This window comes from Podarcis vaucheri, assembly GCF_965113315.1.
Source record: "Podarcis vaucheri genome assembly, chromosome: Z".
Taxonomy (NCBI): Eukaryota; Metazoa; Chordata; class Lepidosauria; order Squamata; family Lacertidae; genus Podarcis; species Podarcis vaucheri.
Window position 1 is genome coordinate 36895922 of NC_138758.1, and position 14638 is coordinate 36910559.

General features: G+C 45.1%; 1 protein-coding gene across 4 annotated transcripts in view; it reads left to right on the forward strand.

The window, feature by feature from the left end:
• The first annotated feature begins 2115 nt into the window (after positions 1-2115).
• Positions 2116-14638, forward strand: part of STKLD1 (serine/threonine kinase like domain containing 1) — a 34871-nt gene continuing 22348 nt past the window's right edge. The window contains exons 1-3 of one of the 4 annotated variants that reach the window (XM_082207825.1): positions 2116-2137; positions 3705-3809; positions 14059-14103. In XM_082207825.1, the coding sequence (XP_082063951.1) occupies positions 3714-3809; positions 14059-14103 (141 nt within the window). In that variant the 5' untranslated portion in view covers positions 2116-2137; positions 3705-3713. Of the gene's footprint in view, positions 2138-2327; positions 2425-2456; positions 2815-3704; positions 3810-14058; positions 14104-14638 lie in introns of those variants that run through there. The other 3 variants (XM_082207826.1, XM_082207823.1, XM_082207824.1) reach the window with 3 other exon arrangements.

Sequence of the window (14638 nt, forward strand, 5' to 3'; positions counted from 1 at the left end):
GCAACAATGGCAGTATTAACTATGCTGATTGCCGATTTGCCACTGGGCCAAATTCAAAGCACTTATGTAGAGACCCAAATAACTACAAGAGGGCCTCCTATATCAATTATGCCTAACACTAGATCACTTCCCAACTTTTTTTGTCAAAGCTGACCCAGATATTGCCCCAAGGCAGCCTATACACATAGAAATCTTACAGGGAAACCCATAACAGTATATACGTATTTGTATGGTAGCAGTACTGCTATTGCGTCCCACCTGAGGTCAGGTGCTACAGCCAGGTAGTGGGACTCCCAACCTATCTGTTGAAGTCCAGTGCATCTCAGAGACTAAAAATCACGAAATCTCTGGTTTGAATCTCACCTCTCCTGTGATGAACTCACCAGGTGGCATTAAACAAAGCCATTCTTACTTAACCTCCCTGCCTCCCATCTGCAATGTGAGAATGGCAAACAACCCCGTCTCTACATTACAGGGCTGCTGTAGGGAACATAGCATATGTCAGTCATGCAGGCATCCTCTTGGACTTGATGGTACTTTACCTGGTTATACAAGTTCTTCAAAGAGATTTGACTCTTTTAGCTTTCAATTCCAATTTCCTTTTTACCAATACTCTGTGTTGGTTTTTTTTTTTGTGGTTTCCTCTTTTGAAGTGATTGTGCTTTACTTTCCTTCACACCAGTTCCCTTTGCATACAACACTGAATCTGACAGCAATATGGCACTGCTTCCAAAAGATTCAGCAATGCTGGCATCACACACCAGGTCCTCAGTGTCACTGCTGAATAAGCCATCTTGAGCTCCTGGGAGGGAAAGGTGGGATATTAAATGGAAAAATACATAATAACATCCCAGGTTTTGCTTCCCATATCGTCAGCATCACAATCAACTGTTCTAGGACACAATCTTATATCACATCCATACTATGCATTTAAAGCATAATTAAAGCATGACTTCCTCCAAAGGATAATGGGAATTATAGTTTTTTTAAAAGGGTGCTGAGAATTGTAGCTCTGTGAAAGAGAAAATTAAACTTCCTATGATTCTTTGGGCAAAGCCATGTACTTTAAATGTATGGTGTGCATGTGATCTTAGTGTATCTAGAAATTTGACCCAGCTTAAGACTTTATTCACATTGGTTTTTTAGTTTGCTTCATTCAGCTGCTAGGTTTATGTTGCTTTTTAAACATGCTTTTCAGTTATGATCTTAATGAATATGACTAATGTCCATAACTTTCAATGTATATACTCTGAGTAAACTTAGTTGAAAAGCACCTTTTTTAAAAGATCTTTGCCTGGACTATTTATCTGTACAGTGGTACCTCGGGTTAAGAACTCAATTCGTTCTGGAGGTCTGTTCTTAACCTGAAACTGTTCTTAACCTGAAGCACCACTTTAGCTAATGGGGCCTCCTTCTGCTGCTGTGCCGCTGCTGCACAATTTCTGTTCTTACCCTGAAGCAAAGTTCTTAACCTGAAGCCCTATTTCTGGGTTAGCGGAGTCTGTAACCTGAAGGTATGTAACCCAAGGTACCACTGTATTGCTTTTAAATCTAACTTCATTTGTTGCTTTTGGTATTATTTTAAAATCTGCTTTAGTTCCTTATATGATTGTGAATTGCCTTGAGACTTAAAATCAACAATGATCCATAATAATAAGAACATCATCATAATTATTGTCATTGTCATCTAGTTTTCATAACAATGAAATGCGGCTACCTGTCCTTTCATAATAATTGTTTAATAATAATAATAATAGACATTCACTGATTTTCAGTTAGCACAAAAGTGCTACCCAGCAACCTCCACTTAGACCTATGATTAGCAAATATTTGCTAAAGCCTAAAAGTAACTTTGCAGACTTTTGGTTGTTGGGTTTATTTTTAAAACCAGCTGTATTAGCAAAGGAAAGACACCCTTCACTGTTCTCAAATCACTTTGACCCTTTAAAAAAAAAATTCATTGTGGGCCAAAAAAACCACTTTGCACATGCTTTGGAGCCTTTTTCTCTAAAGCACGTCATGCCCTCTAGAGGAATTGGTGTGCAGCAACCCTAATAAAATATCACATTGGGGTTTTTGTGTGTGTGTGTGTGTGTGAGAGAGAGAGGGTGGGGGAAGAAGTAGGTTCCGTTTTTGGGTAAGGTTATAAGCTAAATTCTAAAAAGTTGGCGGGGGGGGCGGAACTGCGAAATACATTTGGATATCATAAAAGGAGTATATATATATATATATATATATATGCTGAAGAAAGTTGAAAATGGGCGGGGAAAGGTAAAACAGGTCTGAGGACGAGGCAGACTTTTTTCCCGCCACAGAATTGGCAGGTGAAGAACGAGTGGGGGGAGGGGAGAGGAGGAGGAAGGCGGGAGCCGTTTGTGTCTGTTGCCCCTCCCACTTCCCCGGCCAGCCATGGAGAACTACGAGGTGTGGCGGGGGGGGCAGAGGGTTGGCCTGAGGCGGGGGGGACGACGATTTGAGGCGAGGAGGAGGGAAAGCAACGGAAGTTTGACTCCTCCCCCTCCCCACACATGCATTTGAAGTGACGGAGGGGGCAGGATTGGAAAAAAATCTATACTGTATCTCCCCTAGACTACAATTCCCGTCATCCCCTGATGGTTTGTCCATTCTGGCTCACGAGGCTGCTGGGAGTTGTGGTTCAACAACATCTGGAGGATGAAAGGAACATTTCTATAGCCTCTCCACATGCTGTTAAGGCTAAAATTCTCTTTATCCCCCGACTACTGGACCACGCTGACATCTGGGAGTTGTAGTACAATCACATCTGGAAGACCAAAATGACTGCCCATCCTCTATGTATATTTATTTCATTACAGGGGAGTGGTAGGAATTGGGGGTGAGGGGTTAACATATGGGCAATTTGTGTGAGAAGGCATCTCAGACCTAGGGAGGGGTGTCTGGGGGCAAGCTAAGTTTTCAAGGAGGGGATGGATGGAACAATGCTGCTATCATCATTGTCATTCGTAGACTTTTTATTTTACTATTCCCACTAGAATGGTTGTAAAGGTGTGGGGAAGTGTTGCCTCCATATGGGTCTTGAGTCCTGGAGGAAAGAGAATCAGTGAGAGATGCAAACAGGGAATGTTTCAACTGTTTTTAATTCTGAATTTTAAATGTTCTCCAAAGAATAATTGGAACTGTAGTTTGTTAAAGGTGCTGGGAATTGTAGTTCTGTGAAGGAGTAAACTGCATATATTTAAAGCACATTTAATGCGCATCTGAAGTTCATAACTTCCCCCAAAGAATCCCAGGAGCTGTTATTTCCCCCTCATAGAGCTATAAGTTCTTTAACTAAGTTACCATGTATTTTTTAAAGCAGACTGTCAGCTTTAGATGTGTATTGAATGGGCTCTAGATGTACAGTGTGGATCTGCTTGAAAATTCCTTCTCTTTGTTCCCACTATATTGTGATGGATTAATTTGGAACTCCCTGCCAGTGCCTGTTGACATCAGACAGGCACTTTTACTGTCCCTTTTGTGACAACTGCTAAAAACATTTTGTGTGTACAGTGTAGATCTGATTAAAATAATCAATTTATTTCTTCACAATATATTGTGATCTGAGTAACAATCATTCTGTGCATAACTGAAACGTATCTGTCTTGTCTTGAGGAATTATGGTGCCTTTAAGGTGGTCCCACTGTCCTTCAACCATTTGCCTTGCATACATCTACTATTCCTTACAGATTCTGAATATGCTGCCTCATGGGGCCCTTGGGACAATGCTGATAGTGGAATCAAAAGTGGAGAAAGAAAAAGATGGCAGCAGAAAGAAGTATATTATGAAAAAGGTAAGGGGGGAGCAAGGGTCTTTATGACAAGATGTGTCTCCGGTGATTTGATTTTATTTTATCTGATTTGATTGATTGCAAGGATGGGGGACACGTGGCTTGACAGGAGTACATGTGGATCTAAAGGTCTTAGTTGACCACAAGCTTAACATGAGTCAATTCTGGGACTCAGCAGCAAAAACTGCTAATGCAATCCTAGGTTGCATCAACTGAAGTACAGCAGAGTGTCCAGATCAAGGGAAGTTATAGGATCACTCTATTTTGCCTTGGTCAGCCCCCACCTGGAGTACAGTGTCCAGTTCTGGGCAACACAGTTTAAGGAGGATATTGACAACTTGGAAGGTGTGGAGAGAAGGGCCACCAAGATGATTGAGTGTCTGGAAACCAGGCCTTAGGAGGAAAAGTGAAGAGAGTTGGGCATGTTTAGCCTGGATAAAAGACTGGAAGTGGAAAGGATAGCCATCATCAAATATCTAAAGGGCTGTCACACGGAGGATGGACCAAACTTGTTTTCTTCTACTCTGGAGGATAGAACCCAAATCAGTGTCTTCACAGACAAGAAAGGAGATCGCAACTAAATCTTAGGAAGAATTTTCTGACAGTAAGAGCTGTTTGACAGTGGAATGGACTACCTTGGAAGGTGGTGGGCTGTCCTTCATTGAAGGTTTTTAAAGAGATGGTAATCTGTCAGGGATTCTTTAGCTGTGAATCCTACATTGCAGAGAGTTGGACTAGATGAGCCTAGAGGGGTCTCTTTCAACTCTATTACAGTGGTACCTCAGGTTAAGTACTTAATTCGTTCCGGAGGTCCATTCTTAACCTGAAACTGTTCTTAACCTGAAGCACCACTTTAGCTAATGGGACCTCCTGCTGCCCCCGTGCCACCGGAGCATGTTTTCTGTTCTCATCCTGAAGCAAAGTTCTTAACATGAAGCCCTATTTCTGGGTTAGCGGAGTCTGTAACCTGAAGCGTATGTAACCCGAGGTACCACTGTATTTATATCCCACCTATTTCTCCCAGGACTTCATGGTGGCATATATGGTTCTATCTCCCTCTTTATTTAACACAACAACCCTGTGAGGTAGGTTAGGCTGAGAGGCAGGGCTGGCTCAAAGTCATACCCAGTGAGCTTCATGGTCAAGTAGGGGAACTCTGGTTTCCTAAGTCCGAGTCTGACACTCTAACCGTTACACCATATTGGCTGTATGAAAAACCACATATTCATCAAGAGCCACATGGCTTCTGTTACAAAATGCATTATTTTAATAACAATCAGAACATTAGTAGAGTAAAAGGACTTACATATTCTCACCAGTCCATTTTATCTGTTGTGTAATAGCCAGGACTTAATACAAACAAGCATTCAGCAGGGTTTAGCCTGGGAACCTGCTTATATGTGGGTGTGTACTGTATAATATTTATTTCTGATATTTATTCAGAAATGTATGACCTGTTTACTTCTCAGGCTATATGGTTTGCAGTAAAAAAAAACAAAAAAAAACTTCATATAACCACACAGAGAGATATTTACCACACTCAGTAATGTCAAAATGAAATGCCAGGGCTCAATGCTGCTGGGACATGTAAAGAGTCTCTTTTCTTCACTGAATAGCCATAATCAGGGCTGGATTTAGGGGACATGGGTGGCGCTGTGGTCTAAATCACAGAGCCTAGGGCTTGCCAATCAGAAAGTCGGCGGTTCCAGCTGTCCTTTGTCAACAACAAATTGTTGCTGATTTTTGTGTTGAATATATGCTAGATGGTAATTTATGGACCTAATAGGTATCTAAAGCCATTTGCACATAACAAATATGTATTTTATCAAAGTAATTGATATAGAAATGAGCAAATCAGTGATATTTTAGGCAGCAGGCTAGCAGACGGGGCACATTACTTACATCATAGGAGCATACGCAACACAAAACACTGTTGCTGTATGTAGGTTTTATTTTTGTTTTTTTATCTTATATTTTGGAAATGTACATCTAGTTGTTTTTTCCCTTTAAAAAATTTTGGGGCCCCCAAGAGAGTGGGGCCCTAAGCTATAACTTGTTTAGCTTATACGTAAATCTGGCACTGGCCACAATCATTCTCTAGAGACTTTCAGAGTTAGAGAGAAGGACTTCTGAGTTGTAATTCCAAAGACAAGGTAAAGGTAAAGGACCCCTGGACGGTTAAGTCCAGTCAAAGGCGACTATAGGGTGCAGTGCTCAGCTTACTTCAGGCTGAGGGAGCCAGCATTTGTTCACAGACAGCTTTCTGGGTCATGTGGCCAGCATGACTAAACTGCTTCTGGCACAACAGAACACCGTGAAGGAAGCCAGAGCGCACAGAAACACTGTTTACCTTCCTGCCTCAGTGATACCTATTTATCTATTTGCACTGCTATGCTTTCAAATTGCTATGTTGGCAGAAGCTGGGACAGAGCAACGGGAGCCAGTGGCAGAGGAAGAGGAGTGCAGCGGGAGCGCACCGCCCCAGCAGCGTGATCCCGGTGGGGTGCCATCGTAGCTGCTCCCCTGCCCGCGCTGGGCACCATGCCCCCAGGACATGTGCCAGGCCCCTGTCTGCTCTCCGCCCCCTGGTGCTGGAGCATGAAGCTCTGCCACTGATGGGAGCTCACCCCTTTGCATGGATTTGAACTGCCAACCTTCCGATCAGCAAGCCCATGAGGCTCAGTGGTTTAGACCATAGCACCACCCGCGTCCGAAGATAGGAATGCAAGATAGAAAACTGCTTTATATTGTAGTTTGTTAAGACTGCTGGGTATTACGGCTCTGTGAGAGTGAAACTACCTCCCACAGGATTCCTTAGGGGAAACCATGTGCTTTTAACTGTGTGTTAAATGGACTTCCGGCGAGGCAGCATGGCAGCTGCAACAGCAGAGAAGAGCTCCTGAAGCCAGCCAGAGTAAAAGGCTCTGTCTGGCCACCCCAGGTCTGCTGCCGCCAGCACCGCCAGCGGAGAGGAATTGGGGGTGCCCAGGCATCTATCCAAGGAGCCAAAACACCCCCCCACGACTTAGATTGAGCCGGAAAGGCACCCGACCACCCCCCCCCCAACAGCGGAGAGGAGCTCCAGAACCGGGAGGACAGTGGAGCCAACGCGGAGAGGGAGAAAGAAAGGGGGAGAGAGGAAGAAAAAGAAAGAAAAAGGAGCCCCAAACTTGCCGTTGCCGCCCCCATCTCTGCCAGGGAGAAGGCAGAGGAGAGGTACGTGAGCACGGGAAGGCAGAAAAGGCTCCGAAAAAACAACACGTGGCTGAGCCCCACCGGGAAACACAGAGAAGCAGCATAACAAAGGAGAAACTACCTTTTTTTCCCCCCTTTCCTTTTTTTTTTAAACCCCTTTCCTTTTTTAACCCCTTCCTCCCCTCCCTCCCTCCTTAATATATATATATACCTTTTTTATCCCTCCCCCCATATACCTACTTTTATCTCTTTTCCTTTTAAAAGAGGGTCCACTGCTGCTGCAGCCACCCTTCATTTGAATCTTTACCACTGATATTACTGTACTATCTCTCCTCTATTTTTCAACTCTCTTTTTGTCTCTCCCTCTCCCTTCTCTTTTACTCCAATCTCCCCTCTTCCCCCGCCTCCCCCCTTCTTCTTTCTCTCTTCTTCTTCCCTTTCTTCTCCCTCCACCCTTTACATATAGCCCATTTGTCTGTTTCTGAGCGCACTCCCAACCCCAACTTCCACCTTAACTGGACCCCAATACCCCTTTGGGGCATATACAACCCCCTCCTTACACATATTTCCCCTGGCCCCACCCCTCCAATCTCTTGCATCTCTACCTGCTAACCCCCCTCCCTTTATGTGAACTGTCTGTCCATTAGTCTACCCACCTCTGCTTGCCTGCCCCCCCCCCCGCCTCGGCGGCACCGCTGGGGCATCTGCAGAAGCCCTAAAGAAGTTCTTAAAACACAGACTAGAAGTGACACAAATGACCACCTAACCCAAACGCTCTGTAGAAGCCACCAACCAACAAAGCCTGATCAGCTCAGCAACCCAACAATACCCAGGAATCACCACTGCCACAACTCCTAACCACCACACGCCCTACCCCAAGAGGACGCCAAGCCAACCTCAAACCAAAATCAGGGAGACCAAGACGACACCAACCAGGGAAATGGCAAACAATGCTAAGACGGTAACTCCCCTTCAAGACAATGACCACCCAATAACGAAACGAGATCTGAGGGAAATGGAAGCAAGACTAGAAGAAACACTGAAAGCCACAATGGCTCCCATGCAGGTACTAATCAACAATCTAACCTCCAAAGTGGAAGCTCTAGAGAACAAGAACCAAATGCAAGAAAGAATAATAGAGCAATACCGGGAAGAGAATGCACGTGTGAACAAGAAACTGGACGAACTGGTAAACCAAATGGAAGCAGAACACAGAGAGATGAAAATTAAGCAAGCCGACCTTGAAGACCGCAATAGACGTTGTAACATCCGCTTCCGCAACTTTCCTGAAAAAACAGAGGAGAAAAGCCCAGCAGACCTAATTATACGCTGGCTGAAAAACACAGTCCCAAGCCTGAAACTTGAGGCAGATGACTTGGAGAGGGCTCACAGAGCCCTAAAACCTATGCCAAAACCCAGCACCCCCCCAAGAGACATCATTGTATGCTTCACACGCTACAAAAAGAAGGAAGAGGTGTGGCACCACCTCAAAAACTCAACCAACCTTCGATATGGAGAAACCCCTATTCTGGCCTTACAGGACCTATCTCAGGATACCCTAAACCGGAGGAAAAGCCTGCGCCCATGCACCCAGCGTCTCCAACAAGCAGGGATCAAATACCGATGGGGCTTCCCCTTCCGCCTCATTGTAACAACCAATACAACGCAACACATGGCTACCAACATACCTGAGGCCCTGCAACTACTAAAGAACCTCGAACTCGACCTCCCACCGGAATGGCAACCGACAAACCCACCAAGTGACAGCCCCAACCACGAGGAAACAACAGCAAACAACTGGACAACGGTACAGAAGAAAAAGAAACAACAGAAGCGGCACAACAACGAAAACCAATACAGGCAAGCATCATGCTCAGAACCGTCCCGCCGACCATACGACACAAGAAACCAGACCAAGATTAACCAAACCAATTCATCGCAGATGGACAACCCTACAACAACAACAACCCCAGCCGAATGAAGCAACCAGGAAAAACCACAAACTGAAGGACTGGTGATTCCCCCCCTTTCCCCCCTCTCCCCCCCCAAAAAAACCCCATAGATTTAGTTAACACCATCAACATCCCCCCCCAGCCCCGCACCCCCACAGGAATCCCCACCCCAACACCAGTCCAGACGACCTCAACCACATTCCCCATCACCCACACCTTCAACACCCCCATACTCCATACTAGGGAAAAACAACTCCTCCAACCTTAATAACACAACCCACAATCAGGCTAAATTCTGATACCCAACCAGCACGATGGTGGCACCAGAGCGTACCAACACCCACATCCCCACCCCAACACACCAACAATGTTGCTCATAACATTGGCAACATTGCTCATGAACCTTATACCTGACAGCGACGTTACAAAGTCACTTCACACTGTCTCACTGATCACCCCCTATCGCAAACAACAGGGGGGATGGCCTGTCCTTGAACACGGCCTTCCACACCAGCTGAGACCTAGGACCAACTGGCTAAATGCCAGATGGCCTAAAATACCCCAAACAAACACCTATATGACTACATATAGGAAACTCCCTACAACCTACCCCCTACTCTTTAACCCAAATCTTACTCTAATCCCATTAGCCCCCCACCCACCACACCCTAGGTCAGCGCAACCCCACCGGTCCTTTAAACAACACGAAGAGAGAGACACAAGACAACCCGAACGGGTTGGCAGGGAATCGCCCCACATAATAGATAAGCAAGATGGCTAACCTAAAAGCAATTACATTGAACGTGAGGGGGCTGGGAAACCCCATCAAAAGGAAACGCATCACCTCATACATAAACACCATGAAACCACACATCACCTTCCTACAAGAAATACACAACCCACCCAAAGGCAGCAAACTCCTGAGCGACCCCCGCTTCAGTCAACAGTGGGTCGCACGAGGCTCAGGGAAAGCTCGTGGGGTAGCCATAATACTCAGTAGAGACCTGAACTTCACTGCCACAACAGTCCTCAAGGACAAAAAAGGCAGATTCATTTTCGCTAAAGGGACACTAGATGGCAAAATCAAACTGACAATCGGCTCCATATACGCCCCAAACACGAAACAATTGGAATTCTTCCAGAAGACACTAAACAAATTCCTCTCCTTCTCTGAAGGGGAAGCAATCCTAGGAGGGGACCTCAATCTGAATATGAAAGGTATATCTCTGAAAGATATCCACCCCACAACCCCATGGGCAACCTTCCTCCGAAGGAAACCCCCAACAACCAGGAACTCTTACAAGTTACTAAAAATGCTAAAAAACAGGGGTCTCTACGACATTTGGGGTGAGCAAAACCCAGGAGACATCAGCCATACATTCCAATCGGGACGCCATGATACAGTGTCCAGACTGGACAGCATTCTACTCACACAGGGTCTGATCCCCTCAGTGGAATCAACAAACATAGGTAACATTAAAATCACAGACCACGCCCCAGTAGAAGTCATTGTTAAAATAGGAGAAGGAACACAAACCACCCCATCATGGTCCTTCAGCCCCATCCTAACTACAAACAAACAAATTAGAGAGAGTCTCACAAAAACCCTCCAAAACTACTTCAAAGAAAACGATGTAAACAATATAACAACCCCCCTCCTATGGGACGCAATGAAAGCGGTCACCAGAGGAGCTTGCATAAAAGAGAAAACATTCCTTAAAAAACAAACCTCCTCAAAAATTAGCAAAACAGAACAAGACATCATAGCCCTCTCATCACGCTACAAACAAACAGGATCTAAAAAACTCCTCAAACTTATAGAACAAAAAAGGAGAGAACTAGACTCCCTAGAAATTAACAAAACAATGATCAACATTCTATACTCTAAACAACGTTTCTACGAATATGGAGGGAAAAACTCCAGATTACTAGCAAATAGATGTAGGAAAAAAGCACTCAAAACAAGAATACACTGCATCACCAAAAAAACCGGCAACATAACATTCTCCCCCGAAGAAATAACCTCAGAATTTGCAGAATTCTACTCCAACCTATACACCTCCCATAACCCACCAGAGAAGGAAATCAGAACATTTCTAGCAGGACTAAACATGCCTACCCTAACTGATGAGGAACAGGAATTCATGGACAGCCCTATCACCCCAGAGGAAATAGATGCGGTCCTCAAAAACCTGAAACCACACAAAGCCCCAGGCCCAGACGGCTTCACAGCAGAATTCTATAAGAAATTCAAAGAACCCTTGATGCCCTACATGACCCGCCTATTCAACGACATCATAAAAGGGGGCCCCATCCCCAAAACCTGGACCCACTCCAGAATAGTCTGCATCCCAAAACCACTAAAAGACAGCCTCAAAGTCGAATCATACCGCCCAATTTCATTAATAAACCAAGACTACAAGATCTTCACATCAATCTTGGCCAACCGCCTAAAAATCTTCCTACACAAGTTAATAGCCCCAGACCAGACTGGCTTTGTCCCTGGCCGCAATATAACAGACCCCATCAGGAAACTACTGAACCTGATCGAACACAGCAAGGCAACCAAACTCCCATTGACAATTATGTCCCTAGACATCCTCAAAGCCTTTGATTGCTTGGAGTGGAAATACATACTAGCAGTACTAACTAACATGAAATTTGGTCCCAACTTCCTACAAACCCTCAAACAAATATATTCCCAAGCCTCAGCAAAATGCAGAACTAACAATATGGATTCTAACACTATAGCTATCCAAAGAGGCACAAAACAAGGATGCCCACTGTCTCCCTTCTTATTTATCCTGGCTCTGGAACCCCTAGCAATCCGCATCCGAGCAGCCACAGACATCAAGGGAGTGGAAATAAAAGGCAGAACCTATAAATTAGGGCTCTTTGCAGATGACCTAATGGTCACAACACCAGACCCCATAAGCACAGCAACCTCCCTAACCAGAGAACTCAACACATTTGCAATGGTGTCGGGCCTACAGGTAAATTTTACAAAGTCAGAAGCTATGTGCTTCAACACCCCTCCGCACACCCAAAAAGAACTCACGAAGATCACCAAAATAAAACCTTGCCACACCAAGTTCAGATACCTAGGGGTACAAATAACCAGAAACCTCAATAAATTGTACCTCCACAACTACAAGCCCCTGTGGCGACAAATTAACAAAGACCTAAAGAGATGGAACAACATGAACTTCACTCTCTCAGACAAAATAGCCCTGATCAAAATGATCACACTCCCAAAACTAACCTACCTATTCCAAACCCTCCCAATCTGGATCCCTTCAACCCAACTTCGCAGTTGGCAGAGAAAACTACATTCTTTCATCTTCTCACATAAAAAACCAAGAATAAACCCCAAATATCTGCACCTCCCCACCTCAGAAGGAGGATGGGGAATCCCCAACATAGAAACATACTACAATGCCAACCAAATACGCCATATAATCCCATATATACTAGAAGATGAGACAAAACAATGGGTACACCTAGAGAGGGACACAATTGAAAACACCTGCACCACAGCATACCCACTCCTCCCAAACAAACTAAAGAAAATTCCCACAACACTTAACAGGTACACACAGACCATGCTCAAAGCATGGAAAACACAAAAAGGCAAACTATCCCCAACCCCATCCCCACTAATCCCCCTGGCGTACCACCCATTATTCCACCATGCAGCACAAAACCTCAAGATAAAAACCTGGCGAACCAAAGGCTTATATCGCCTAATAGACTTTTATAAAAATAACAAACCCTTGTCAACACAAGAAATACAAGACAAACTAGAAGACACCCAAATGCCCTGGTTAACAAAACACCAACTACATGCCCTCCTAAACAACCCAACAGTAAAATCAGCAGCAACTAGGCCCCTGACAACCTTCGAAAACCTCCTCCTAACAACAAAGGGAAACGGTAAAGGGACGGTATCCGCAATATACAAAATACTACTCCAAAATCCCGCAAACCCCCTAGACGCAATCAAAAAACAATGGGAGAATGACATAGGCTATGAGATTAACCCCACTCAGTGGACCAGAATGTGGTCTAAACCCCCCTTTAAATCCATATCAACGAAAAGAAAAGAACTCACACTGAAACTCACCTACAGGTGGTACCTAACACCAAGGAAACTAGCGCTAATACACCCAGGAACCTCACCAAAATGCTGGAGAGGGTGCACCTCCACAGGCACGTACCTCCACATGTGGTGGGAGTGTCCCAAAATCCAACTATTCTGGACAACAACCATACAAGAAATATGTAAAATAACCAAGCAAGTAATAGACATCACCCCAGAATTGGCCCTACTTAACATCTTCCAAGACAACAATGCCCATTTACACCACAAAGAACTCATAACCCACCTACTTTCAGCAGCCAGAAACACCATAACCAGACACTGGAGAGACCTGTCAGGAGTAAGCATGGACCAATGGTACCAAATAGTATGGGAAACAGCCCTACTAGAAAAATTAACTAACAAACTGAAACTGACACGGGGACAAACAGAAGAAGACGCCTTCACCCCGGTATGGCTCCCCTTTATCACATACACAGCCCAACAGGACAGCGACAATAATCCACCAACAGCATACAAATCAATATGGCTAAACTGATCCAAAACACCCACCCACCTCACCCACACACAAAAACAAAGATCACCACAGCCAATCGCAAGCAAACAATCACACCCTAGGCCAACCCCAACCTCTCTCACCACCAAAGGAACACAAGTGAACAACACAAGCAACGCTGACACCAAACTCTACATACATTAAACATAATAGAAACACCGCCACCCGACCCCACCCCTATCCATCCTCCCTCCCTCCACCCCCTCTCTTTTTTCTTTTTTCTTTTCTTCTCCCCCTAATGCCTCAACAAATGAAATGGATTTGTAAAAATGTTACATGGGTAAAAAAAAAATACGAGGCACTACACTCCTGTAAAACAAGAAAATCCTGAATAAAAATAATAATAATAAACTGTGTGTTAAATGTTTAAGTGTATTGAATGTGCCTTAAGTGTCTGGAGTGGATAATAAGTTGTTCTACTTTTAACAACTTCTTTGTTGTTATGTGCAGGTTGAATGCATTGATGAAAAGCAAGCAAATGATGCTCTTCAAGAGGTAGCTTTCTCTTAATCATCCTTTTTTATTTCACACATTGGGTGAAGTAGACTGCGGAGTAGCTAGCCGCTTGGGTGCCTGGGGTGGCATGCGTGCCCTGCAACCCGGGGTGCAGCGAGCTGCCCATGGGGGTGGGGCAAGCCACCCATGGGGGGGCGGGGTGAGCCAAGACAGGATGAGACAGGGTGAGCCAAGACGCTGCATGGAGCCTCTCCGCAGCCTCCTCCTCAGCTGTAGGGCGGCTGAGGTGGTGGGCAGACGCAAGCCCCGCGCTGCTGGAAAAAGCTCGGAGCTTGCAGGCAGTCCACCTACCGCCTCCCCCTCAGGAGAGACACATGGCTCAGGCACACTGCAGGCCCCGCAGTGTGATGCCCAGTGCCCCCCGCGTTACCTAGCTACTCCTCCAGATTAGACAGATTCATGGAGGAGAGGGCTGTTGAAGGCTACTAGCTATAAAGGCTGTGCTCTGCCTGCAAAGTTGGAGGCAGCAATGCTCCAGGTTTCTGGAAATCACTCAAGGGGAGAGTGTTTCTGC